This window comes from Trifolium pratense, linkage group LG6, assembly GCF_020283565.1.
Source record: "Trifolium pratense cultivar HEN17-A07 linkage group LG6, ARS_RC_1.1, whole genome shotgun sequence".
In the NCBI taxonomy this organism is placed as follows: Eukaryota; Viridiplantae; Streptophyta; class Magnoliopsida; order Fabales; family Fabaceae; genus Trifolium; species Trifolium pratense.
Window position 1 is genome coordinate 5,819,084 of NC_060064.1, and position 26,479 is coordinate 5,845,562.

The window sequence follows — 26,479 nt, forward strand, 5'->3', positions numbered from 1 at the left end:
CACACTGCTCTTCAAGTGGGAGGGTCCTCAGATATGCGGTGTTTGGCATTAGCTTCCACATAATGGCCAATCAAAGGAAATGAAAGGATGTGACCTGCAGGAGTGGTACAGTTATCATTAATAAAGTGCAGATAACATAAGAGGAAAAAATTTGAGAAATACTATGTGTTTCTATTTATTTCACTCCACTAAACAATAATTTGAAAAATTGGGAGATTAATCTCACCATGAGCCTTCTTTAGGACATATGGTAGAATAAAGGGTACACAATTGGAAATTGAACTTCTTCCGAAAGATCCGAAAGAATAAGGCACCATATTGATATCAGTTTAATGAATCTTTTTGAATCATGAAATCTTTGTCCCCAAGTCTAACCATAAGCTGATAAGCATATGTAGTGCTGAAAAAATAAAATAAGAAAGGTTGATCACGAAGCAACACCCTTTCCTGTATCATATGAAATGCCAAATTGATTGCTGTCACTGCATAATAGCAATATATATGATATGTCAATCGTGTTGATTATGCTCTCAATAACATCGTAATAAGGCTCCAAAACAACAATAAAAGATTCTCGGCGAATTAGCAGTAAGGCAAGATTGAAAATATGATCCCCACCTACAATGTTTAGTACAGTGAAGCCTATAAGAAAAAGGTATTGAAGTAATTACTCTTATCTAAAATAGTAAAACTATTCCCTAATAATTTAGATCAGAACTGTAGGTGCAACTTCATAAGGAAAGGCCAATATAATAAGCTTAACACTCAAAAGCTGGAGTCAACAATATCATGCAGGGACTAAATTTTTCTTATCCTTCAAATTATGCAAGTCATTTCAGTTGTCTCAACCTCCACGATGTAAACTATTCAACCTGCATCTCATGGGCCAATTTGTCTTCCACATACATGTGCAGAAGATGTAGCATCTCTGGCATCTCGTGCTACCTCCCAGTCTCAGACTTATATGATAATTGAGCACACCTGTATTCAGAAAATCTTATAGAATCCAAAAGAATTCCACCTAGAAGAAATATAGCACAATCTACACTAAATTAGCATTAGCCAATGGTACCATACAACTCGATCCGGAAACAATCATATAGAAATCTCACCATATATCATACTTAAGCAGGTGCATTCAAGTATCTATAAGATAACAGGAAAAAATATACAATTGTGACATGTTGATGAATGGATATTTTAATCCTTACGGTGACTCTTTTACTATCCACATGACAAGAGATATCAGGAGAATGAATTAAGAGGCCCCCTAGCTCAACTTTCACAATATAAAGACCTAAATATACAGCAACCATTGATTACAAGATCAAAATCACAATATAAAGACCTAAATATACCGTTTAGTATAGCTGCTAAAGAAGCACGGCATCAACTTATGCTAATGCTAGTATGCTACCATTTTCTGAACAAATATACTATTAGCATCACAAATAAGCACAGACAACTTAAAACTTTGCAAGACAAAAAATTGCAAAAACAAAACTAGGTGATACCACAAGATATTTAGTACCCAAAATACACTAATTTGGAATATCCAATTATATCTGTCAGTGCGATGTACATTCAAACCCTTGAACTAACAGGGACAGACACTAATTTCTGCAAAACTGCAGCCTGATTCTAGATGATCGGTGGGTCAGCAGGAGAAGGAATTCAAGTAGATTTTTTTGATGCATCAGCATCTTCTTCAGTTTCGGAAGTTTCTTTCTTCTCCAGTGCTTGCTGAACACCCTCTTGGTATCCCTCTATAAAACTCTTCATAGCATCTCTGTATCCAGAAACTCTGATCATATACACACGCTGTAAAGCAGGTCTGAGAGTCTCCATACCCCCTCTAGCAGCTACAGCTGTAGTATATTACACATTTAAAGATACATATGGATGGTCAAAAATCACGGTCACAAACTTAATATTCAAAGAAATGATAGGAAAATGTAACCAGAAAAAAATGTTGAGAAAACCATAACCAAATATAAAGGAGAGGGACGTTATAAACCATGAGTCATCGTAGCAATAAAATCTAAATAGAGAGTTGTGCTTAATTAGCAATAACAGAGAGATTTACTCTGTGCTCGAGGGGTGGCACATAGTTTTAAATTAATATTACGGTTTCCATTGTCGTTGCAGTTAATATTGTGTTCCTCGATGTTGAGCAAAATTATGGACAGATGTAGCGAATGCAGAGTCACAATGTGCTGTGAAGACTTCAAAAAACCTATACATTGCTACCACGGATTAAAACCAAGGCATACATGTAACTGAAAAAAATCATTGACTAATTGTTCATGTTCATCAGAGTATTTTTGGCCCTCGGGGGAAAAGGTGATTTTTTACTTGATGTTCAGTAGCATCCTAGTTGCTTTCTATTGATGTAATTTTCATAATCCACTGGCTATATTAGATTTCATATGACACTTTTTTGGTTTGATTAAATCTAACAGACAAGAATCAATGAGTAAAAATAGATGAAGAGCATAGGTAATCATAACAACTTTACAACAAGTTTAGTGACAGGCATCATTGTAATATAATAAACTTAATTTAAAGAAGCTATTGATTCCAAACGGCAACGCATAATTAAACCAGAGAAAGAGATGGTACCGAGATCCTCTAGCATTGAGGACTCTTTATCTTTAGTTGGTTTCTTTAGAGCATTAGTAGGTTCATCGGTCATTTCATCCGTCTTATAATCATTTGGCCGAAGATCGGGACCAATGTCACGAACCCAACTAGCAGCATAAAGGCTGGTAGCTCTTTTCAAAACCTGAAGACTGCATGTGAGGTAACAGACCAACTCGACAAGATAAAATTAGGAAGCATTTACTATTAATGGAAAAGGGCATACCCCGATACGCTGCTCCCAGGTCAATTTACGGCGCTTTTTAAGATTAGGAGGATCGGGCAAAGAGGAAGGAAAAGCAATTTCTTTGAGATCATAGCGTACGTAGTCGTAAAGTTTCCTACACACAACCCTCACTTTCATTTCGCACCTCCAAAACTAGCAACCAGCAGAAGCAAAGCAGTGAAATGGTTAGAGGGGAAAATGAGACGATGGCCCAACTGAATCATTGGTTAAAAACAATTCATGATACTAAAACTAAATGAATAAAATAAGAAAACATTTAACATGTTTAAATCATTACAACTAGTCTTCAATTTTTTCAAAATTAATTTAAATTTCAATGGATTGCATCACCTGATCTCTTTTTACAAACCCTAAAAAGTTCATAGCATATATATTTCAAACTTCATTGAATCATAAAAATAAAATAAAAAAATCTAAATTATACCTTAAAATCCCAAAAAATTTCACCAAACAAATTAATATAATTTCACAAGTTCATTCTTCCAATTCAAAACTCATAAATGTGAAAAGAATGGCTTCCTTGCTGAATATATCAAAAACTGACCTATATTACCTACAATAATATGCATATAATTATAGTGTTCTTCATATTAATATAGAAAATTGAACAATAAATCATGAAATTCACACAGTAATGCACAAAGGTAAAGATTAACATTTTGAATTGGAAGCAAAACTCACTTTAAGTGCGTAGCAGATGGCAATGGAAGCTCGATGGCACTGCAGTAGAGGACGCTCCGATGAGTGATATGCGTAACTGTAACAGAGTGGATGATGGTAGAAATATGGTTCAATCAAAGCATAATAAATAGTACATGAAATAGGGGAGAGGTTACAATGAGAACAAATTCAGCAATACTATACCAGAGAGGCGGGTAACGAAGCAGAGGTGGCGGAGATATGGTGGCCACTGGGCTTCAACTGTTGGACAAATGCTTTTCGTTGAGGTTGTTTTCTCGATATTTTTTTTGTACATTATTTTTTAGGCTAAATTGCAGTTTTGGTCATGTATTTTGTAATTGTGCGATTTTGGTTCTTAGTTTTAAATGAACAATTTTAGTCCCCATGTTTGCTGCCTTTTGCATTTTTTATTAATAAAAGGTACTATAGTTTGTTAAAAAAAAAACAGTAATATCCAATCGAATAATATAATTTTTATTGTCTATCCAAAAATTTCTTGATTTGGAATCAAGGATTCACACTGTCCGAAAGGATCTTCTTCTCGCTTTGGCAAAACTTCGATTGTATTTTGCAAGGTTATCAAAACCGGACCGGACCGGCCGGTCGGACCGGTCGGACCGTGAACCGGTCATGAAAATGGTTCAATTTTGAGCAAAAAACGGATAGGAAACCGACCGACAAAAAAACGCGTGAACCGGGGTCGAACCGGGTTGAACCGGCGAACCGGCCGGGCGGTTCAAGCGGTTTTGCAGATTTTTTATTTTTTTTTTTAAAAAAAATAAGGCAAAACGACGTTATTTTAATTATTTTTTTTAAAAAAAATCTGAAACAAAACAACGACGTCGTAAGAATAGGAAAGGTTTTTGTTTTTCATCTATTTTTCATTTGGTTTGAATTATAAATTTTATTTTATTTTAACTTGTGATATTTTATCTTTTTAATGTGTGAAATTATGAAATATTGAGCAATTACTTATATATATTTATTTATATATTAAATAAAATATATATTTAATTAAAAACGGTTCGACCTCGATTGAACCCGGTCCGATCAATTGAACCTTGAACCGGTGAGCTCGCCGGTTCGATGACCGGTCCGGTTCTGACAACCTTGGTATTTTGATATTTTTTTTAAATATATTGTAAAATTTTGATATAAGTGAGACAACTTCGGGATGATATCAATGTCCTTATTATCCGCTTCACCCGGTCTTTTGAAATTGAAAAAACTCAACTATTCAAATCTTTTCCGTTAAAATCGAGACGAATTCGATCAGATACAAATATGAGTTTTGTTGTCATGTGTACTGCCACTTCGTTTTTGTTCTGGACTAGGTCAAGGGCTGGCCCAATCACTTATGCCCGACATTTAGGGCACAGCCCAATAAGGGGAGACTTCCCCGACACGTCAGCCAATGACGTGCCCTGCTCGACATCATGGGTAAGCAGCACGTTAAACACGTGCTCCTTTATCCATGCATGTTGATCCATTCCACCTTAGCTTAACAGCTAAGCAGCACGTTTAGCACGTGCTCCTTTATCCGAGCACACCTGTCATCGAGCCTATCCCTTACCCGCGAATAGCGGAACGGCTCCAACCAAGATAGAGGCAAATAACGGCCTTCCTCTACGATACAGGACTATCTTGGCAGTTGAGTCTATTGGGCCGGTTATCCCGGCCCAATAGACCAACCTTTGGCCCAGCGCTGGGGGCACTATATAAGCTCTCCTAGACAGGAGAGCCAGGTACAAACCCCCCCTTCGGTGTGGAAGCTTGCTCAACGGACCGGCCTCAACCTTTCTGATCAACAGGTTAGATCAGTTTTATTTTTTCAAAAAAAAAAATTATGTAAATTGGGTCAATTGAACATAATTACTTATTTATCCACAACTACGGTGGCAAAATGGGTCGGCTCAACGGACCGACTCCTTTAAAGTTAAACCACCATTTTTTGCAGGCCAAATCTAGGTTTTTGGGTCGGTGCTTTAAGTTGGTCTGCCCCACCTAATGTGGGGTGGGACGGGGCATGACGCATTTTTCAAAGACCATAGAGGGGAAGGACTGAAGGAGCAGATTCTCTTCATTGCAGGTAGAGCGTAGAGGTGAGTTCAAATGTACTCATTTGCTGCTGAAGGAAGGGATTATTCTTCGCAAAAAGGCTCTTCTACACATGCTCGTTCAATAAAGTTCCTGAATGTTGATTCGATTTAAGCTTACTTTCCATTGATGATTCATTTCTTTTCCAAATTAGATTGTAGGATTAAATTAGATGATGAAAACTGGATTTTAATTTGTAGGATGACAAGACAAATGACAAGTATTTTATTCAGACATAAGTTGGTGTTTAATAGGCTATGATGTTTATATAATGTGTGTATGTGTATAAGTACTTATTGTAATTCATTTTGCTTGAACATTCCTACTCACAGGGAATGTTGAATCAAATTTTATGTTTATGGTAAATGATTCTTAAAACCTTAACTTTTGCTACTTCACTGCATGCATTCATAGCATACACAATTGTCTTGTTTTGTATTCTTGCTCATTTCACAAACAGTTTTTCTAATTTTGAGACGACGTAAATATCAAATTGTGTCAACGGTGTTCATTTAGGAATAAATGAACAATGTTCCGTGGAATGCAGGCATACGCAAACACATGGAATCATGGATACTGAAAATAACCCTGTACAAAGTGCACAGCTCGAAACCAAGCAATATAATAACAACACTATATGCATATATGATTGATTATCTAACAAATGGAATATTGAAGCTGGAAATTTCCAGTTTTTGAGCATCACATATTTGTCAGAATAAAGGAAAGATGAGCACACTTCCAAGTATTGCAGTTAATTGGTGCCCATCTGGATCAATGCCAGACACGTGGAATGAATTTCTATATGCCAAAATTTGTTTCAAGAAAATTGGGATTGATAAAGAATGCTAAACCTAAGTTGTATAAGACCTAACAAAGAATTGACAATTTTGCTAGCGATGCCGAACAAAAATCTGCATGCGCTTTCCTTCTGCTCAATTAACTTCATTTGGTTCCTCATTTGAGCCCAAATCACAGGTTGTCATTTGCTTCATTTTCTCAAGCTGCCTCAAGATATCCAACCTTTCTGGTGAATAAGTCGATGGAATCTGCCAGAAAAAAGATACATTATACTCCTACAACTTTATGATTGGAGAATTAATTTCCAGATAGGAGATCTAACATAAAAGCAGACAAATCAAAATGTACATACCATAGCTGGTACATATTTCTTAATAGCAGCTAACATGGCTGCATGCCCAACAGCAGTAACCTGTAGGAAATTAATATTGCCCTGCTTAGAACATCATACAAGACCAAAAGCCTAGGAAAAGAACTACTTGTAATGGATACAGAGAATCTACCAGATTTAAGTATATGAAAGAACTACTTATTCTTCTATTTCCTCTTTATTTTATAACTCTAAATCGCTCCCGAAGACCAGAACCGTACATCACAGGTAAGAATGAAAATAAAAAATTATGTTGATGAGTTGTGGCAAAATTATAGAGGAAAGTTGATCGTGCCAAATTTGAAAGTGTCAAACCCACTAGGAAAATGATGGAGGAGCAGGAATCCCTCTGAAACGTATGATAATAGATGCTATACTAACTCACAAATGTTATGAAATAGGATAGAGTTTTTAGGTCATGCCTAATCTTCAGATTCAATTTGAAAGATGGTTAATAAGATACATCAGCTTCACAAAATGGCAGAGAAAATTATTTCATTGTTCACCTTTGAAGTAAAAGCTTCTGTCATTGTCATGCAACTGACAAATGGACAGTAGTAATAAAAGTTATGTGAATTATGCATACATGTTGTGTGCACATAACAGTGATATAAAAGAAACATACATGTTTCATATTAACCAAGTTTGCAAGAGAAAATAAACGGAAAAGTTAATTATTTATGAGTGTACTTGATACACCTCGCAAGACGGGAGAAACAAAATAACACAATGCAAATCATTAAATTATAGCATAACTTCTTGTGATGTCTATTGTTCAATGATTGGTGCAGAGTACAAGCACTTTAGAGAGGAGGGGAGAATAAACGGGTGAAAGATGAGGGCTGAAGGAAAGAAGGGGTTCAAGGAAGGAGGGCATTGAGGATAGAAAGAACAAGTTGGGCAATTTTCACTTCTGAATGTCGGATATGAGACAAAAAGTAGTTTTGTGGGTAACAAATTTCAAAACAAAATTTACATTGTACTGCTCAAATTTTCATTGTTGTAAGCAAATATCACTTTCTAACTTATGTGTCAAAGAAAAAAATTTAGCAACCAGAATTTGCACGCATGGCAAAGACCAAAACCATATTTAGCCCAACTTAAAGCGTTAAAATATGCACAACTCACCGGAAGAAGCATTAAAAATCCAATTGGAATAACTGAAACCATGTCAGTCAAGGTTCTCTTGAGTGTTTTCTTCTCTTTATCAGTTAATTCATCCCGCATCAAGATTCTTCTAAGTAAACCCATGGCAGCAGCAGCGTCAACAGCTAGAAGTTGAGTTCCTTGCCAAACATCCTATTTATTGAGAGTAGTGGACATCAGAACTCAGATGTTAGAAACAAGAAACAATTATAGGGTACGGAGATCATTGCCAATATTATCATTGACCTTTTGGAAATACATATTATGACAGCAAATTCATTCAGAGAAATTGGGGAAGGTAAAAATTGAACTAATTCATTTGATCGATGATGCGGATGAAATCATATATGCTAGGCCAACATAATGTTTTCAAGAAAGAAAAGTCTTTAAGACTAAGTCATACTGTTCCTGTTTCCTTTAGCTTGCTTAAAGACTTTTTAATGATATTTCCTTCCTTCTGAACCTGGACCATCTGATCTCCAGCACCATCATCCATAAGCACCGATTCCTGTAAAGGTAATATTCGATGCTCAATGCCTCAATCTAAAAGAAAATCCCAGGGTTACAAATACATTATAACAAGATAATCAATTAAAAACACGCAGAGGAATGCCGTCTAAGTTAAATTTGGAAATCGCGCATGTCCAAGCAGAAACAAAATAAGTTGATGTGTTTCTATCACCCGCAGATACAAAGTTAGATTATGAGAAACTGACTAGTAGATAGTTTTCGGAAAATTATCTCCAGTCTCTTATGAATTGTTTTTCAACTTCAATCATAAAGGAAATATGTATGCTACAGGCTTACAATTCAGTAAGCAAATTATGCAAAATGTAGTTTCCAGCAATACTTTATATATACCATATCTATGTCAAGTGCAATACATAAACAAGTAACTGTCATGGAATATTTCCAGCACTTCTTTGAACCCGTCTCTCAAGTTCTATTAGCTCATTTCTCGGGTGTTCAAAGCAGTGGGTTTCACTGGCTTCTGTGTCCCCAATACCGTCATTTGATGTAGACGGTTCAATATCATTTCCCATTTTCCCTTCAAAGAAGATACCAAATCCCACATTACTCAACGTTTAATATAATACCCATTAACAAATTGGAAAGGATAATTATCTGCAAACCAGTAAAGCCCAAGAAGGCCACCATATTGAAAGATTATAAAGTAATACAACTTTATTATAACTAAGAGCAAACTAAATGGTATTATAAGCTCCTCTAACTATTTGACATTATTACCTTCTAACCAACTAACTACCTTACTAATCCTAACTACTTTAACTCCCTTTTATTCTTTATCTTAACAAAATGACTAGATAGTGGAAAATGCATTTATTTTAAACAACTTTGTAGTTATCACTTAAACTTACAGATGCAAATTGCTTTACTCCAGCATACAGGTTAGATCCAATCAGTTTTTAAAGCCAATTCAGGGGAAATAAGCAAAAGACATTGAAATGTAAAATAGATGGATGTGATAGTCAAGTGTTCACAACAACATTTAACCATAAGGATCTTTTCCAGGGAACTAACTGACAAAGAAGGCGGAAGAGATGAAGGCATACTTCTTGCAGAGAATCTTCTTTTGTGCTGAAAGATGCCTCCAGGAACTCAGCTTCTTTCTTGAGCTTCCATATTTTTTCTAGAACAGAATAGGGTGCTTTCAAATGCTCTTTTCCAGAACTAGCACTTGATGCATACAACTCTTGAAGCAAATTCTCCAGTCTTAGCAAAACTTCTTCCACACTTTTCAAAGCCTGAAAAATAAAGCCAAAGATAAGCTATAGCATTAGGACATAACTGAAGAAATATCCAAACAAAAGGTTCAAGGTTCAAGGTTCATCCAATGGAGTATCAAGTAAGAATATTAAAAGAATGTTGACACTTAATTTATTCAAAAACCGAAACAAAAAGGGCAAGAAATCAAACATATACATTTGGCTGGAATTCAAATTTTGAAAATGAGAACTAAACCTCATCAAAAGAATCTGACACTTTTGCACTTGAATGAACTACAGATCTCTCAACTGTTTTGTTGGCACTAATCTCCAATGTCTTATCTCTGTATCACATTTCACAAACCTAAGTACTCCAGACAATTAAGAAAAACGTTTTTTGGAATAAACAAATATTTGTATTAAAATCAGGTATGTGTCAAAATTGTAGTAAATACTATAAAGACAAAACAATAATTTTTTCCACAAAGTTGTTGAAACAATGAGACCAATAGTTTGGAAACATCTAAACTAGCAAGTTTACATGGGTAGTGCGGGCTGCATGCAAAACTAGCTCTCTGGGAGAAAGAGGGCGCTTTTTGCACCATAGTACAACCCATATTCAAAGGCATAATGAATCTATCTCACCAATTGTTAATAACAGATTACTTATATAGCAGCCACATAATGATTGTGTTGGAGATAAAATGCAACACCGCTTGGAATAACCTCTAAGTTTACTGTTAAGATGCGAGACTCAAGGCATGCATAAAAATATGATAACAATGTTGACGCATGCTAAATAAGATTAAGTTCATTGCACTAAAAACATGCTAAATATGGAAATTTAAAAATTGGAATTGGAACCAATCAGCAGGGTCTTTATTCTAGATTCATTTGAAGAGTGACTACATGAAACTTTTTTTATTAATTTTATGGGAGCAATTTATCCCTCACAGTCCATGTGTATCATAAAATCATGTAATATAATAAATTTCACAAGCAATGAAATGTCTATTGCAAAATCCAAAATACAGTTGAGCAAATCCCTACATCTATTGCATTTGAAACCAGTTGCACAAACCACCATTCACAGCGGACAATCTACCCAAACTTAATTTGACCTCCTTCGAGTTTCATTTTGTATGAATGTGACAAATGTATATCATATGCTACTAATTATGAATTAGTTAATACAATAATCTCTGTCGACTGTTTTAACATCGGTTTCAGTTTTTATATCTGACAATTCATCCTCTTTATATTTACTTAAAAACATGCAACAATAAGAGTGCAAAAAATAGCATATATGCAATGTTTTCCCCAATAGCTTACTTCAATATCCTAACTTCCATGCACTCCAACAACTTCCTGTGCCTAATAACATAAAAGAAGGTAATACTTGTAAGAATTTAAATGAGAAATTGGTATCTATCAACCAATAGTTGAGCATTGATGTAGTTACCCTATTGACAAATATCTAGCCGCTTTCACATTAGAAGGGCTCTCTAGCCATGTACTGTATTTTATAAAGCTCTGCATCCAATCAAAGCAAATATCTAGTGCTTGGGGAATTGCTTCAGCATTTGGAGGACCTTCTTGTTTACTTTTATGCATATGTAGTTGTTTTGTAGTGCTGGTGATTCCAGGATAAAAAGGAAGCCAATCCAACTCTTCACAGACCACCTATAAAGTCAAAGGAGTTTTATTAGTCCTCATGACTGAATAACGGTGCACATCTGAACATCTATCAGATTGAATGACCATACATACTAACCTCCATGTACAATTGATATGAACTTATGGATGAGAGCTCAGGGTAATATAGAACACTGCCAACAATAAGATACCTGTAACAAGAGGCTATATAGATCAACAAATACACAAAAGAAATTATAGATTCAGTAGAATGGAATATCACATATAACAGTTGTACCTTATGAAATCTTCAACTGGATCATCTAGAGTGTTGAAACCGTTTGATAACATATAGGACCGCGTACTTCTACCTAAAGCAATAAAGAACCCAAATATTGCTAAATCTTTCTCCAAGACCTGCATTATGCAAACCATAAATAGAAGTTTTATTTATTACAAATTATATACATGAACAGAAAAGGATTACTATCTCTACCATACTCAATGTAACTAATTTTTCAATTCCTTTTATTTTATTTACATTAAGAACATTTTCTTGTACATTTTTAATATAAGGTAATCTTTGGCCTTTTGTTTTTTGGATTAAAATCTAAGCTTGATATTTAATTATATTTTTCCAGAGTGAGAAACTATTTCTAGATGTCAAAAAATGCTTTCCAGTTTCAGATCCCGCCAAAGCGAAACAAATTGCAGATGTCAATACAATTATAGAAGTCAAGAACAGAATATCAAAAGCACATCAGTCAAATAGAAAAATAATGCATTTCAATCACAATTTAGGTCTAACATGGTAGTTTCAAGACATGAGTGTGGTCATCTCAACTGTATATGATTTATCTAGATTCTAGATTCCAACTAATATTCTCTCTTTAGAAGATCAAAGACAAGTTGCCTTTAAAATTTCACAGAACTAACCTCTATACTTTCAGATGTTGTCAATCTTGACCAGATTCTCTCCTTATCAATAGCTTTTTGTAGCTGCCTTTGAGCAATATATACCCAGAAAATAACCTCTTGTGAACCTTGCTCAACTGTACCTCTGCATGCTGCAGCTCGAGGACCAAAATGAACAAGAAATTCTCTACATAGACCAGCATCCCGGGCAAAACTATAGGCTTGGCTTATAGGAATTAAACCAACCAGCATATCCATCAAACTACCAGTTATCTCCGTGCTCATGGAAAAGAATTGTGAACAAGAAAGTTTTGTCGGACCAACTTTAGTGATTGCAGCAATGCATGATAGTGCAAGCATAAGAAGTGATACTTCACTTGTACAGCTTAAACCCCCACAGATATTTTTTTCAGACCTGCAAATCCAGTAAAGTTCATTTCAGTGTTTTTTATGCAAAAAATTAAATTGCATGCATATTTATCTTCAAAAACAAATACAATAGATGAAAGATGAAGGAACACAAACTAATGAAAGCAAATATTTCAATATAAACCAACTTTACGATGGAATGTACAAAGCAATTGCAGCAGTAAAGCATGAATACCCTTCAAACTTATTAATAAAGGAAGCCACTACAGCTGGAACTTTCTTGGACCAAAACCAGTCATATGCTTTGGGCTGTTTGGCTGGTAATTTTTCTCTAATTGAACTCTCCAGCTGAGCCGAAAGCCGAAGTAAACTGGATAAATACATCATTTAACAAGTTTAAGTCAAAATAGGAAGTAGAATAAAATATCAAAACAAAGGAACAAAGGAGTAGAAAACATGACAAAAATATATCAAAGATCAACAGGCAGTCAAAACTAGTTTTCAAGTATGCAATCATTTTTTTTTTGTATGGATAGCAAACCGAAGTGCAGGATCTCAGAATTCATCCATTTGAAATATAATTTTGAAGTGCAGGATCTCAGAATTCATCCATTTGAAATATAATTTTTGAGGTGAAGGATCTCAGAATCATTCATTTGACACATAATTTTCTTATGAGGCCATACACTCAAACAAAAGAGCTTATACTTCAAACTTCAGAGTTTCCCATTAAGATGCATGCAAACTGTATAACAGACACTTCGTATAAAATATAAAACCGCTAACTTAAGAAGTATTAGAGTACTTCTAATATTACTATGCATTCTCTTTACTACAATGTGTCTGTACTACTAGTAGTCTACAACTTGCTTAGCTGTCAGGATAGTTATACAACTATAATGACAGTTTGTTTGTCAGCTGAATCAGCACATTCTATTATGTTGTTGTAACAGAATATGTGTAGAAATATCTAGAACTCTCTAAATATCAGTGTATAGTAATGAATCATTCAATTGCCTGTTTAGCCAATTTCAGATCCAGATAGAGTTCTTACTTTCTCTCTTCCTGTCAAATATTTTCTTTCACTTTTTCTCTATCAATCTAATTATAAATTATAATACTTCCTCCATTTCAAATTAATTTTGGTTTTAGATAAATAAAAAAAATTCTGAATAACTGTCACTTTATTGTTTCAATGTAGCATTTTTATTTTTCCCAATTTTACATCCATATAAATAGTACTATGTGCATCACTTTCAAGCCACTAATACCAACCCTCTTATGACCAAGTGGTATGAAGTTCAATTTCAATCTTTTTTTATACAGAAGTTTAATTTCAATCCTTACTTCACGCATTATCATTATTGTAATCAAAAGTTGAAGTTGAACACAAGATAGTTGGGCCTATGTGTTGTCCATGATTCAAACCCAGAAGGTTCTATCTTGAGGGAACATGTTAAAGATGTAACATAAAAAAACCAGTTGTCATCCAAAAAATGTTCTTCGCATAATAAGGTATAATTCAATAAAAGGCAGAAGTATTTTGCAAAGCTAATGACAAGTTTAAGCATGGCATTTCTACATCCTTCTGATAAAAAAAATTACATGTTTTTTGCCAAGAGTAATCAGAAAGAAACTGCTAAAAAAACACAACTAAAACACAAAGCAACATGCTACCTCTTTTGAACATACACATTGACATTTTTGTCTCTCTCATCACTCTGGGATGAAAATTCACTTGCAGCTTGCAATAAGGAGTACACAGAAGCCTGAGAGAATTAATGCAACCTTATTTCTCAGTTTTGCAAAAAATTAAATTATTGGAAAATATGGAAATAATGAGTCCAATTGAAATATGACGAATGGGAAAGCTGGTAAATGACAGTGGCAGTTCTAATGACAATGGCGAGCTTGCAACAAATGAAAACATCTATATTTCAAGTATATAAATGATCCTAGATCTCAATAAGTAAAAAAAGAACTTGAGTGTCAATAATAAAGAGTCTCTTGGGAGCCTTAGCAAAATTATCTAGGTGATTGAATGATTATTAAACGTCTTAGTCACAATCTGATAACAAAAGCAATGAAGTCAACTTAAGCATTGCTTCAAGATATAGAAACATAACACACCTTACACAATCCAATGATTTTAAAGTGATGCTGACTTTCAAGAGTCACACTCATCATTTTTCCATATCTAAAAAATATGAGTCTAACTATGAGCCTTAGCTATCCTTGAATGTTGCGATATGTTAACACATATTTCTCAAAACACCAATTAAGACCAGCATAAATCATAATAACACCTACAGCAACACTGCTTCCTTTTAATATTCATCTAACATGCATATATATCAAATTCCACATGAGTAAGATAACAAATTGACACGCATTTGCGGAAAATATCAAGATTTCCTATTCACATACAAGATTTCCTATATCCCAAATAAAAATTACCAATAATCCTAAATTTACCTGGTATGACAGTGTCTTTTCCCATGCATTTCGCTCTACTTCAAACCAAACTGTTGGAAACCAAACTCTTGAAAGCGAGTTGTGCTCTTTAATTTCCAACTCAAAAACCCTAGCAGCATCATATAAAGATTGCAAAAGCCCATCACAGAAATCAACATCATCTACCAATGTTGCATTCTCTGTAGCATCAGTTTCATTACCTTGAGATTGAGATTCGTCATTAACACTCACACCATCATCAGAAGATGCAAATAACAGATTCTTTACATTTCTTTTAGGTTTATTAAATGTCAAAACATTATCATCACTATTCCAATTCGAAAACAAAGCATGATGCAATAAACGTCTCTTTTTTGAACTTCTTCCCTTATTTAGCATCTGGCAATGCAAGTTCGAAAGCTTTGTATCTGCATTGCGTTGATCTTTCGAAAACCAAGAATTCGATGAACTGTTAAAAAAATGCAATCAGAAACTGAATAAACGTAAACAAATAACTATATACAAGAAATAATTAAGCTGAATAGAAAGAAAGTTCGTAGTTCTTCGAATAACACGATTTCTTAGGGATTAAACAGTTGCATTGATTTGTGTACTGTTATCAAGTTACGATACGATTATTGATCGGAATAGAATGAATTGAGGATGCGGAGAGAGTTGAAGAAGATGAAGTTGATTACCTTAACGATGGAAAATTGAGGTGGCGTAGTGTAACCGCCATTGATGGAAAATTGAGGTGGCGTAGTGTAACCGCCATTGATGGAAAATTGGAGGGAAATATTGAGGACGCGGAGAACAGAGAAGAGGGAAAGAAGATTGGAAGAAAGAAAAAGGAAAGAAAATGAAAAGAATGATTTGTGACGTGGCAAGAGTGGATTTTAGTATCTGTTATAAAGAAATGTATGTATACACAGGATTTTGATCAGTGCGAGCCACTTGGTTTAGTTTTCATTATGCAAGTTAGTTAGCTTAGTGAACTCTCATTATTTTAATTTTTGTGATTATAATGTGTGACCTTTTAATTATTTATTTATGGTTAATAGTTTGATTAATTTAATGATTATTTTAGTAAAATATATGATTATTTTGTTTATAAGAGGAGGAAATAAATTACAAAATTAAACGAGAAAAACTAACTTCTAGATAAAGTTTCAATGTAGGGAGACAAATCAAACAAATTGCATTTAAAATTTAAAGAAGAGTGTTCCAAATTTACTAATAGGTCAACACACTGATTAGTCTCGTGACACACATGAGAGGTTGAAGCTCTCCATCCAGGGCGGTAGAGAAAAGAGGTCATCTCTTAGAGTAGATGTTAGATAAAGGCAGTTGAAGTTGAGAGTGAATTAATCATATTAGCCACCACAAGAGGATCTGTTTAAAAAATGATGTTTCTGATATTTGAATGACTCGCCATGTCTATTCTAATGTGAAGGGTCCATAGTTCCGCCCACACGATTGAGCATGAACCAAGTCTATCGTAGAATCTACGAATGAACTTACCATGTGAGTCTCTAATTAAACCTGCACAAGTAAAAATTCCTAATGATATAATGAAATTTGCTTGATTGGTTGACAAAGAAGTTGATTGTCAATCAGAGACTTTATATTAAACACCGTGTTGTTTCTATCTTTCCATAGCGCTCATAAATAGTCACTCCAAAGAATGATTGGCAATTGTTATGAGTCGTACCAATGTTGAGAGTTATGATGTTCCAATCAAGCCATTCAATATTATAGAATTTGCTCTAACATCATGAAAAATTCGTAACCATATGAATTAGATGTTCACTATTTTCATTATTTTTTAGGCAACTTATGTAAAGACTTTTTATTTTGTGCCTAACTTATGGAAAGACTTATATTATTGCTGGATCTTTTAGTTTTTTAAAAATACATAAAAGCATCTTAAAGGTAATATAAAATATTTTGAATTAATATAAGATTAAATAAACATGTATTTTAATGGTCTAATTTCTCATGATGTTTGTAGCAAATTCTATAGTATTAGGTGACTGACTCGTGCTTGGCACGGATAAAAGTATTCACATGTATTCTATATAATTTTTTATTTTGACGTAAAACTCTACATTTGCGTGTTTATATATCATGAAATAAATAAAATTTCTCGATTTGTTGATATAGTTATATTATTCAAAACGTGATAGATTCAACATTGAGATATGATATAATATGATTTTGCAGCAGCAAAGAAAATACAAAATTTTCGTATAGTTTTTAATCTAAGCTACTAAATATTGGTAGGACGGTTCATATTAATTAAGTTAATTAAAAGTTACTTAAAATGATCTTAACCACACATTTTTTTATCGTATAAGTAGTCTGAAATAAAAAATGTGTACAAACTTAATCTGCATCCTTCCCTTTGTCAAAAAAAACTCTGCAACGGTCAAAAAAAAAAACTGCACCCTTCCCGTCAAAAAAATAAATAATCTGCATCCTTATTTGGAGTACTACGTTGGGAACCAATTCCCTTACCCTATCATGATCTAGGAGAATCTATCTATAATAAAATTTAATAAATTATAAATCACCAATAGAATTATTAATATAATTTTGTAGTGGAGCCTTCTTCATTCATTTTTGTAAACTTCTACTACCGTTTACCACCCTACCATGATTTAGGAGAATCTATCTATAAAATTTAATAAATTATAAATCACCAATACAATTATTAATATGATTTTATAATGGACCCTTCTTCATTCATTTTTGTATACTTTTATCATTGACCCTTACGCAGGCATGTGAAGCAAAGGACAAATTGACAAAGACATTTATAAATTCCTCCAAGAGATGTATGAATATCCTGCAGGTTGTGATGGCCCATATGGATCATTATATTTGAGTCATTCGAGAAACTAGTTGAGACGGCAACGCTTATCAAGTTATCTCATTTCCAGGCAAGAGGTAATGGTCTCTATTTTTAACACATGAATAATTTATACTTCATCGTCCGAAAATAAATGTGTTTAAATGTTCTGTTCACACGATACGCTAGGTACGATGCACGTTGACTTGCACATTGGGATTTTGAGCTGCTCCATAATTGAGCCGTGCTCGATGGAAGAGGTGGATCTCCTCAGCTATTAGGGCTTAGGCCCAATCCATAACGATTTTCAGTTGTGTTTTATAATTTATAAGCATAAACATAGTATTTTCATTGAATAGATTCTTCGAAAAAACCTGAATTCAATTTCTAATAAAAATAGTCTTGGCAGATTTTACTTTTGTCGTAGTCGAACTCTAAATTATCGAAGTCATTTTCACTGAAAATTAGAAATTGATAAAAAAATTGTCCTTTTAATAATTGAGATAGCAAACAGCCATGGGCCATACAAAAATATATAGTACTAAAAAAGTGTTATGAATATGAATATTACATCATGGCTTTATATAAATAAAAAAATATAAAATAATACTCCATGTTTCAAACGAGAGCCGTGCGAGCTCTGCTACCACTACTAGTGAAGCTTGGTTAACATTCAAGTCAACGATAGTACAAGGGTAGTCTCGTAATTAACACACTATTTGACTCCTCCATCGCTTTTGTGCTTTTGTACCCACCGCTTGTAGTTTTCTGTATATATACACATCAACCCAAGTAATCAAAACTTGTTTCATTATTTCATTACTATATCCTTAGCTCCAAAGAAAAAATACACATTAATACAATACACTATGGTAATTTTAATTTCCACTATCGGCAAAACCATAACAACCGATGAAGAAGGTGGCGCCGCTACCATCTCCGCCATACATCCAGATATCATTCAAACTCATATCCTCACGTGCCTCGACGGTCCTTCACTCGCTTCCGCATCAAGCACGTGCTCTCAGCTTAATAACCTCTCATCAAACGAGCATTTATGGAACAAAATTTGCCACTCCACGTGGCCTTCCACAAACACGACACGCGTCCGTCATGTAATTTCCACTTTCCCTAACACATCTCGCTCTTTCTTCTCCGATTCTTTCTCAACCGTAACCGCTAACACCTTACACCACCGCCACCACCACCACCGTACAAATCTCGAAACTACACCGGAAATTTTATCCGCTGTTGATTTATTTCACCGGAAACGGCTTATTTTATCGAAAGTGGTGGAGACAGAGACTGTTTCTGGCTGGTTTAGATGTTCTCCGTTTCGGATTGATATTCTTGATCCGAAGGATTCGGTTGAGACGAGTATGGAGTATCCGAGAAACGATGAAGAGTGTAAGAATCTGGAAGAGGAATTGAGATTGAGTTGGATCGTGATTGATCCGAGAGGGAAGCGTGCGGTGAATGTTTCGAGTGGGAAACCGGTGTCGGTTCACCGTCACTGGCTTACCGGAGATGTGCATGTGAAATTCGCGACGGTGTTACACGGCGGAGAGAAAGGATCGGCGACGGAAGTGACGGTTTGTAGTTTATTGGTAACTTTGGGAGGGGAAATGCAAGTGAGGGAAGTTTGTTTTCAGGTTGAGGATATGGATGGGATTAATTTAAATGGGAGGGATAGTTTGGGGATTTTACAAAAGGCTTTGGAGGGTGGAAGAAAAAGATTAAGGAGCGAAAAGGAAGGAAAGGAAAGATTCGTGGAATTTATGAAAAGGAAAATAGAAAGGAAAGAGAGGAAATTGAGAAGTGAAAGAAGGTTGGATATGCTTTGCGTAGGTCTCGCTGCTTTGTCTGTTGCGGCTTTTTCCACTCTCTTTCTCTCCTGATTTTTAAACGTCTAATCTGATTCGCGTGTCGGTTTCAATTTTAAATGTGTAATCTGATTCGTGTGTCGGTTTCAACATAAGTGATTTCAGCCTCTTCCGACTGTATGATTTAATTGGATAACTGATGTGTCTGATGAATATTATAGTTTGCTATTTAATGAATATAAAACGTCAAATTACTCGTGATTGAGATTAGATATGAGGGAATATATTGGTATGTTAGTGAGCAAATTTGTACTCTATGTTACTAGATTTTCATATCCAAATACAAACAAGGAACAATTTTATTTTGTTACTTAGAATGATTGAAATTGAAGGAAAGGAAAGTGCAGCCAAAAGTGTAAATACTGATAGAGAAGTGTTTGATCCCATCACGGTATTAGTGTGACTTTGTTTACACGACATTTTACATGTAGATTTTCAAAAAAAACTTATAGATTTCTATTACTATTTATGTTTGGTTACTCTTAATCATAAATAGGATGTACATCATTTAAGTGTGTTTTCTTTCTTTCTTTTTCTAGTCTTATTTAAGTGCGTGTGGATGTTAAACTGTCCATGGTTAACAATTTAACAATGATGTTGAAGCTTCATGAACAAGGTTTAACTAAGATTTTCTATTCGCCCAGTGGCAACAGGCCCCGTTTTTAGGCTAAGCAATTCGGTTTGACTATTTGGAGGCTCGGTTTAAATATTAAAAATAGATCTGATAAAAAATATTATAATCATTTTCTATTTAAATTATAAGTAATATAAGAAATATCAACAATGAATTGGTTTAAGGAGTAAAGGTCTTGTTCCTTTTAAACATGTGGTCATAGTTCGATTTTATGGCTCATGCGTATGGAGAGGAGAGAAAATTCTTAATCAAGAAATGTGTAATTAAATTTTTTTCTACTTGATTAGGATATTTTATTACTAAACATATGACATTTTATGAACATTGATAATATATATAACTATTATTATAGGACCTCAAAAGTAATCTATTAAACATATGACAAGTTCAGTGGTGATTGGCGCTGAACTTGGTAGGGAGGACCGCGGTTCGATCCCTCGCAACTGAGATCGGGAGGAGACTGAAACCACTTGATGCCTGAACTGACCCTCGAACCAGATTCAACTGGTGGTGAAAAAAAATCTATTAATTATATCTGATTTTTTATAAACACTAACGATATATAACTATTATTATAGAACATCAAAATTTTGAGTTGAGGCCCCAAAATTTTGAGACTCGATATCGTCGTTCACTCTGCACCTTGTGAAGATATGGTGATAGAATAGGGATGGCAATGGGTAGGGTACTATAGTACCCATCCCCATACCCGCGGATTGAAAAAATACTCGTACTCATCCCCATACCCGCGTGGGTAACAACTTTTGCCCCCGTCCCCATACCCGTTACCCGCATTTTTACTAAAAATAAATTGATCAATTATAAAATATCATATAATTTTAATAGAATTAAAAAAAATTTCAAAGATTTTAATATTGACTAATGAAAATTATAAACAAAATTATTACTAACCTTACGTTAAAGTTCATATTTATGTTAAATATTCACATTATTTTTATATTATGTTATAAATAAACATTTTTATTAAAAATATGTAATAATTTAGTAGAGTTATATTATTTTAAATTGATTTACATATATTATAATATAATAATATAAATAAAATAAATATATATTATGCGTGTATGGGGCGGGGTGGGTACTAAGGTACCCGTACCCGCACCCATACCCGTTCATTTTTGCGGGTAATTACTCATACCCGTGCCCGTACCCAAAATGCGGGTTTTTACCCTACCCGTTGTGGGTAATTTTTGCGGGTACCCTCTAGGTATGAGTCAAATTGTCATCTCTATGATAGAAGATTAAGATAGGACAAATATTTTATTTAAATGCACTTTTGTTTTTATTGATAAATCGAGGTATCTTTCATCTGCATTAAAGAGAATTTTTTTTTACTCGTGAGTTTAGTTCAGTTGGTAGGAACATCACATTATATGTGCAGGAGTCATAATTTAAACCTTAGGCACTTCATTTATTCACCTTTAAGATGAATTTTCTAGACACTAGACTACTTGCTAAAAAAAGAAATTATTCTTTTGTCTATAAATTCTAGCTCAATTGTGTATTAGGTAGGGACACTATAATCGGAATTCAAACCCCTAACTTTTATATATATATATATATATATATATATATATATATATATATATAAAAATTTATGATAACTTTGCTATTTTATCTAATATAGAAAAAATATTAGTCTTTTCAAATAACTAATACAGTATTTGTTTAAGAGAATGACCTCTTTTAAAATATTTGAAAATTTAGTCCTTTTTCAAAAGCTAGATTTTTTTAGTGCCGCACTTTCAATTTTTTCAATGAATTCAACCACCATCTTATATTGGGATTATTTTTGCTTTTTTGCTGATGTATCCTAGTCCAAGCCATTAGTAACGTGGTATTGCACATGTAGTCAAAAAAGTATCCATGTCATTAATATTCTCCTTTATTCCATTAAGTTCTATTTTAAAAATAGTAAAATAGGTATAATAAATGATAAAAAAAAAAAAAAAAAAGAAGAAAAGACAGGAACTGTTTATTCTTAAATCAACTCCCATTACTTGTTCCCACTTCATCATCTTCGACCTCTTGTTCCTTGTTCTTTAATATCTATTCTCCTTCAATTGTTTATTATTTAGATTTAGATTTAGATTAGATTGTTCATTTTCAATTAATTTTTTTATCATCTTTTTCGTATACAATGTACATGCCATATGAATATGGTCCAACAAAAACATCAACATTGAATAATTCAAATATATATGACATGATATTTTAGGTTTGACAATTGCTATGTTGATAAACAAGCTTTGGGATTCAAGGAGAACAATGATAGAAGGAGAAAAGGTGAAAAAGAAACGATGTTACCGACTCACATTATTAGATATGGTTATGTTTTATGTGTTCATGTGATTTTTGTTAGTAATATAGTGTTAGTTGGTTTTTTTTTTCACCCTCTGGTTCCTAGGGGAAGGGGGCCCTGGTAGTCCAGAGTTCGAGGCGAGTTCTAGCATCAAGTGGTTCCAGTCTCCTCCCAAATGCAGTTGCGGGGGATCGAACTGTGGTCCTCCCTACCAAGTTCAATGTCAATCATCATTGAACCAACTAACATTTAGTTAAAAAATTTGGACCATTTCTCAATTTGTGCGTGTCATCATCCTTGCGCAAGGGCCATACTAATCTTCTCTATATCGTTCCAATTTTATCGGATGTCCCCGAGGGGACAATAATATAGTGTTAGTTGGTGTGCTTTGATAAATTTCTTTATGTTTCATACTAAATTTTCACCATAAAGAAATTGCAGTGTAAGTCTACGGTATATAAAGAACCGCCGAATAGAGAAAAAAACAACTCATTGCAAGCGGATGAGAACGATAGAGAGAAATTAGAAAATTAAATTTATTTTGTTAAGTTTTTGTTTTAAGACCACACGAAAAAGATAAAATAATAATATATAATTTTGTGAACAAGTTTATGTTTTGCTAGGTTTCAGGTTTACCTACACTGCATTAGTACCGCCTTAATATCCATACTAGTACTCGTTATTGATTTCAAACTATTGTGATATCCTCGCCATTCACTATATGTTTGATGTTAGATTCAGGGCCGGTTTTGGGCCAGGGCAACCAGGCCCCCAGCCCAGGGCCTCCAAAATTTTGGGGGCCCAATTTTTTTTTTAAGCTCATCATTTAAAATATTGGATAAGTACTTTTTCGGAAAACACATATCACTAAATGTCCTATGGTTGGTTGGTTTGCGCACTCCATCTAATGTTTCAACTTTCAACTTTGTGGGGAGGCGAGTTCGAGTCTCCCCAATGACAATAAGTACTTTCTATTTTTGTTTTCTTAACATGTGCCCTATATGCACATGTTAACAACACTTTTTTTTTATTATCTATAGTTTATATCGACCAAGTATCAATCAATGGCAAGTTCCTTTTGAGAGGTAAGGGGAGTGAGTTCAACTCCCCCCTTCACCATTTTTTCAACTTTTTGACTGATTTTTCAAAAACAATTCAAGAGATCAAAAGGTTTAAAAAAATGGTGTTGAACACAACTAAACATAAACTCAATTAATGATATTGAGGCAATTATTGATAAAATTTTAATCATAATATATATACTTTATTTATTAAAAAAAACTATATTTCTAGAATTAAGTTATAACTTTTATAAAAAATACTATCAATTTTTAATGATATTAACTTGAAAGTGTATTTTGTTTCCAATAATTAAAATATAACTATTTTTTATACCATTAATGTTATTTACATTTTAATGGGTTAATATTCATAGCAATTGAGGATGACTTGTTGGAGAATATACAATATGAATGAAGACTTGGTTGATGAATTTGCTTCAAAAAATGCTATAATATGACATTTTTTGTTAGTCACAAGAATGAATGATTACTTTTTGATGTTATTGAAAATTGTTTACAATTTAAATATTTATGTTCTTTCTTTTTTTTTTTAAAAAAAAAATGTTTTCTATAAGGGATCCATTTTTATAATTTGCCCGGGACCTCTAAATTCTCGGAGACGGTCCTGGTTAGATTGTTTGGCTTGAAAGACCACTATTGCTTGATGTTGTTAGTTGCAAAGAGTTGATGGTACATAGACTCGTTGCCATGTTAATGATCGAATCATTTGTCAATCTCTATACCTCTAATTGAGTGATCAAAATTTAGACAATATAACGCTAACTTCACCATTGACGCTAGTACTCTATAATTGCAGTCTCTAGTGGCTTTTTGGCAAGTGTACGCAATTTGTCGTTAAGTTATACAAAGTAAAAATTATAAGTTCATCTCAAAAAAGATTGTCGAATTTATCTCAAACGATCTCTTATCTCAAACTTCACTTATAATATGTTCTTAATTTACTACACCTTCAGAATTGGTCTGACACTATACAACTTTGCTTCAAAGAAATCAACTATGTGCAAACTTATTAGCAAAAAAAAAATTGATGCTCTTGTCTTCCCAGTTTTAATTACTCCTGATTGTATGAATATTCTCGCTCCATCGTTTAGTTCGTTAATTTATCTCTATTATTATTAACAAAGAAGTAAAATAGTGTATATTATTCCATCTTTCTAAGGCAAATTTAGTGTATATTATACTCTATGTTATTGTCCAATATTTACTAAACAATACGCAAATTGTAAAAACCTAGTTAATAAGGACAAAATAAACGAAGCCGTCTTAGCTCAGTGGTAGAGCGCGTGGCTTTTAACCACGTGGTCGTGGGTTCGATCCCCACAGACGGCGAAATGGGTTTTTTCAATTTTAAATTTTATGCTAATAGATATTATATTATTTATTATATCTTGTATGATTGTGTCACAGATAAGCCGACTTAGCTCAGTGGTAGAGCGCGTGGCTTTTAACCACGTGGTCGTGGGTTCGATCCCCACAGTCGGCGTTTTAAACAAATTTCATTGTTTTTGCAGAAAAAATTGCTTATTACGTCTATTACTTACTTATGACGAAGTAAAATAGTTTATGTCTTTCATTGGTTTTATTAACTCTCTTATAACTCTTTGATCTTGTTCTTTCCTAAAACTCAAAGATTATTTTGTTTTTTAAGATATACCATTGTGTCTACTGCAACATATACCATTGTTTTTTAAGATGACTTTGATGCTTATATTGTCAATAAGGCTGCCTATACATGGAGAGAATCACACATTTTAATTGGTTGTCCCAAGTCCCATAAGCTAAAGGTTTGGTTGTCCCAAGTCCCATAAGGTTTGGATTTCAATATAAAAATTACTACGTTTCAACTCAAAAGTTATAAATTATAGCTTCAAGTTAGAATCAATTTTAGCCGCAAGGGACTCACCTTTCTTGAACAAGCCAATCATCCTCATTATTTTGATCACAAAGTGGACATACCAAGGGACGCACCTTTCTTTTAGGCTATGTTTGGATTGATGGTACATAACGGAATGGAACATAATGGAATGGAATAGAGCGGAACGGAATGGAACATAATGGAATGGAATAGAGCGGAACGGAATGGAACACAAATTCCGTTCCATTGTTTGGATATTCAATGATGGAATGGAACAAAATTACCACTCCGTTGTTTGGGAAGTGAACGGAATGGAATAAAATATAACATTTTTATTCCAATTTTACCCTTATTGTAAAACAAAGTTAATCTAGCATAGCAACTAACAGTTTCCAGATCCATCTAATAATATTAGCCAAAAACAACGTTAAAAACACTAGAATTCTAGCATTATACGAACAGATTCAAAGCTATAAAGGGTGGAAATTGAAACAAAGAAAGATGTGAAAGTAAATAAAAACTAAAACTTTTGCAGATAGAAAGAATCAGAGGTGAAATACAATAGAAAAGTTGAAATCCATGAAAACAAATTGAAAATTGGGGAACACATTGGTCGGAAAGAAGATACAATAAAGAAAATGTTGCTATCACAGAATAGTCAAATAACAAATAGCAAATTCATAATCAAGTCTTTTGAATTCATAATCAAATAGCAAATTCATAATCAAGTCTTTTGGATTCATAATAAGCACTCCTGGTACAAGAGGTT

At 33.8% G+C, this 26,479-nt stretch overlaps 3 protein-coding genes and 3 non-coding genes across 8 annotated transcripts; 3 read left to right on the forward strand and 3 right to left on the reverse strand.

The window, feature by feature from the left end:
- Positions 1-1,292: 1,292 nt before the first annotated feature.
- LOC123890350 lies at positions 1,293-3,864 on the reverse strand. The gene is made up of 5 exons (XM_045939943.1): positions 3,752-3,864; positions 3,569-3,644; positions 2,867-3,019; positions 2,623-2,785; positions 1,293-1,868 (listed from the first exon to the last, which is right to left on the reverse strand). Exons 3-5 carry the CDS (start codon positions 3,002-3,004, stop codon positions 1,675-1,677), a joined length of 495 nt encoding a protein of 164 aa, XP_045795899.1. The 5' UTR covers positions 3,005-3,019; positions 3,569-3,644; positions 3,752-3,864; the 3' UTR covers positions 1,293-1,674.
- Positions 3,865-6,289: 2,425 nt separating this feature from the next.
- LOC123890351 lies at positions 6,290-15,975 on the reverse strand. 3 transcript variants are annotated; one of them, XM_045939944.1, is made up of 15 exons: positions 15,781-15,975; positions 15,104-15,551; positions 14,306-14,397; positions 12,864-12,998; positions 12,281-12,674; positions 11,643-11,761; positions 11,484-11,556; positions 11,172-11,392; positions 11,042-11,083; positions 9,966-10,053; positions 9,557-9,748; positions 8,386-8,490; positions 7,965-8,135; positions 6,819-6,878; positions 6,290-6,714 (listed from the first exon to the last, which is right to left on the reverse strand). In XM_045939944.1, exons 1-15 carry the CDS (start codon positions 15,855-15,857, stop codon positions 6,601-6,603), a joined length of 2,331 nt encoding a protein of 776 aa, XP_045795900.1. In that variant the 5' UTR covers positions 15,858-15,975; the 3' UTR covers positions 6,290-6,600. The 3 variants fall into 3 exon arrangements, with proteins under 3 accessions (XP_045795900.1, XP_045795902.1, XP_045795901.1); XM_045939946.1 differs by lacking the exons at positions 14,306-14,397; positions 15,781-15,975 and having other exon boundaries at positions 6,310-6,714; positions 15,104-15,271; XM_045939945.1 differs by lacking the exons at positions 6,290-6,714; positions 6,819-6,878 and having other exon boundaries at positions 7,994-8,135; positions 8,386-8,525.
- A 2,431-nt stretch (positions 15,976-18,406) lies between these two features.
- Positions 18,407-20,396, forward strand: LOC123890352 (probable F-box protein At2g36090). Its single transcript, XM_045939947.1, has one exon. It carries the CDS (start codon positions 18,803-18,805, stop codon positions 19,829-19,831), a length of 1,029 nt encoding a protein of 342 aa, XP_045795903.1. The 5' UTR covers positions 18,407-18,802; the 3' UTR covers positions 19,832-20,396.
- Positions 20,397-23,029: 2,633 nt separating this feature from the next.
- Positions 23,030-23,135, reverse strand: LOC123893419. Its single transcript, XR_006803514.1, has one exon. It is a non-coding gene; the product is annotated as a U6 spliceosomal RNA (small nuclear RNA).
- A 1,977-nt stretch (positions 23,136-25,112) lies between these two features.
- TRNAK-UUU lies at positions 25,113-25,184 on the forward strand. Its single transcript has one exon. It is a non-coding gene; the product is annotated as a tRNA-Lys (tRNA).
- Positions 25,185-25,266: 82 nt separating this feature from the next.
- Positions 25,267-25,338, forward strand: TRNAK-UUU. Its single transcript has one exon. It is a non-coding gene; the product is annotated as a tRNA-Lys (tRNA).
- Positions 25,339-26,479: the final 1,141 nt, after the last annotated feature.

Bases quoted from the DNA above. Each gene is read 5' to 3' on its own strand.
- LOC123890350 (XM_045939943.1), bottom strand. From the start codon at position 3,004: ATGAAAGTGAGGGTTGTGTGTAGGAAACTTTACGACTACGTACGCTAT. The intron at 2,786-2,866 runs GTATGCCCTTTT...TGCAGTCTTCAG, and splicing joins CCTGGGAGCAGCGTATCGGG to GTTTTGAAAAGAGCTACCAG. The intron at 1,869-2,622 runs GTACCATCTCTT...AATATACTACAG, and splicing joins CTCAATGCTAGAGGATCTCG to CTGTAGCTGCTAGAGGGGGT.
- LOC123890351 (XM_045939944.1), bottom strand. From the start codon at position 15,857: ATGGCGGTTACACTACGCCACCTCAATTTTCCATCAATGGCGGTTACA. The intron at 12,675-12,863 runs GTATTCATGCTT...CTGGATTTGCAG, and splicing joins TTTATTAATAAGTTTGAAGG to GTCTGAAAAAAATATCTGTG. The intron at 6,879-7,964 runs GTGAGTTGTGCA...AATTTCCTACAG, and splicing joins GATTTTTAATGCTTCTTCCG to GTTACTGCTGTTGGGCATGC.
- LOC123890352 (XM_045939947.1), top strand. From the start codon at position 18,803: ATGGTAATTTTAATTTCCACTATCGGCAAAACCATAACAACCGATGAA.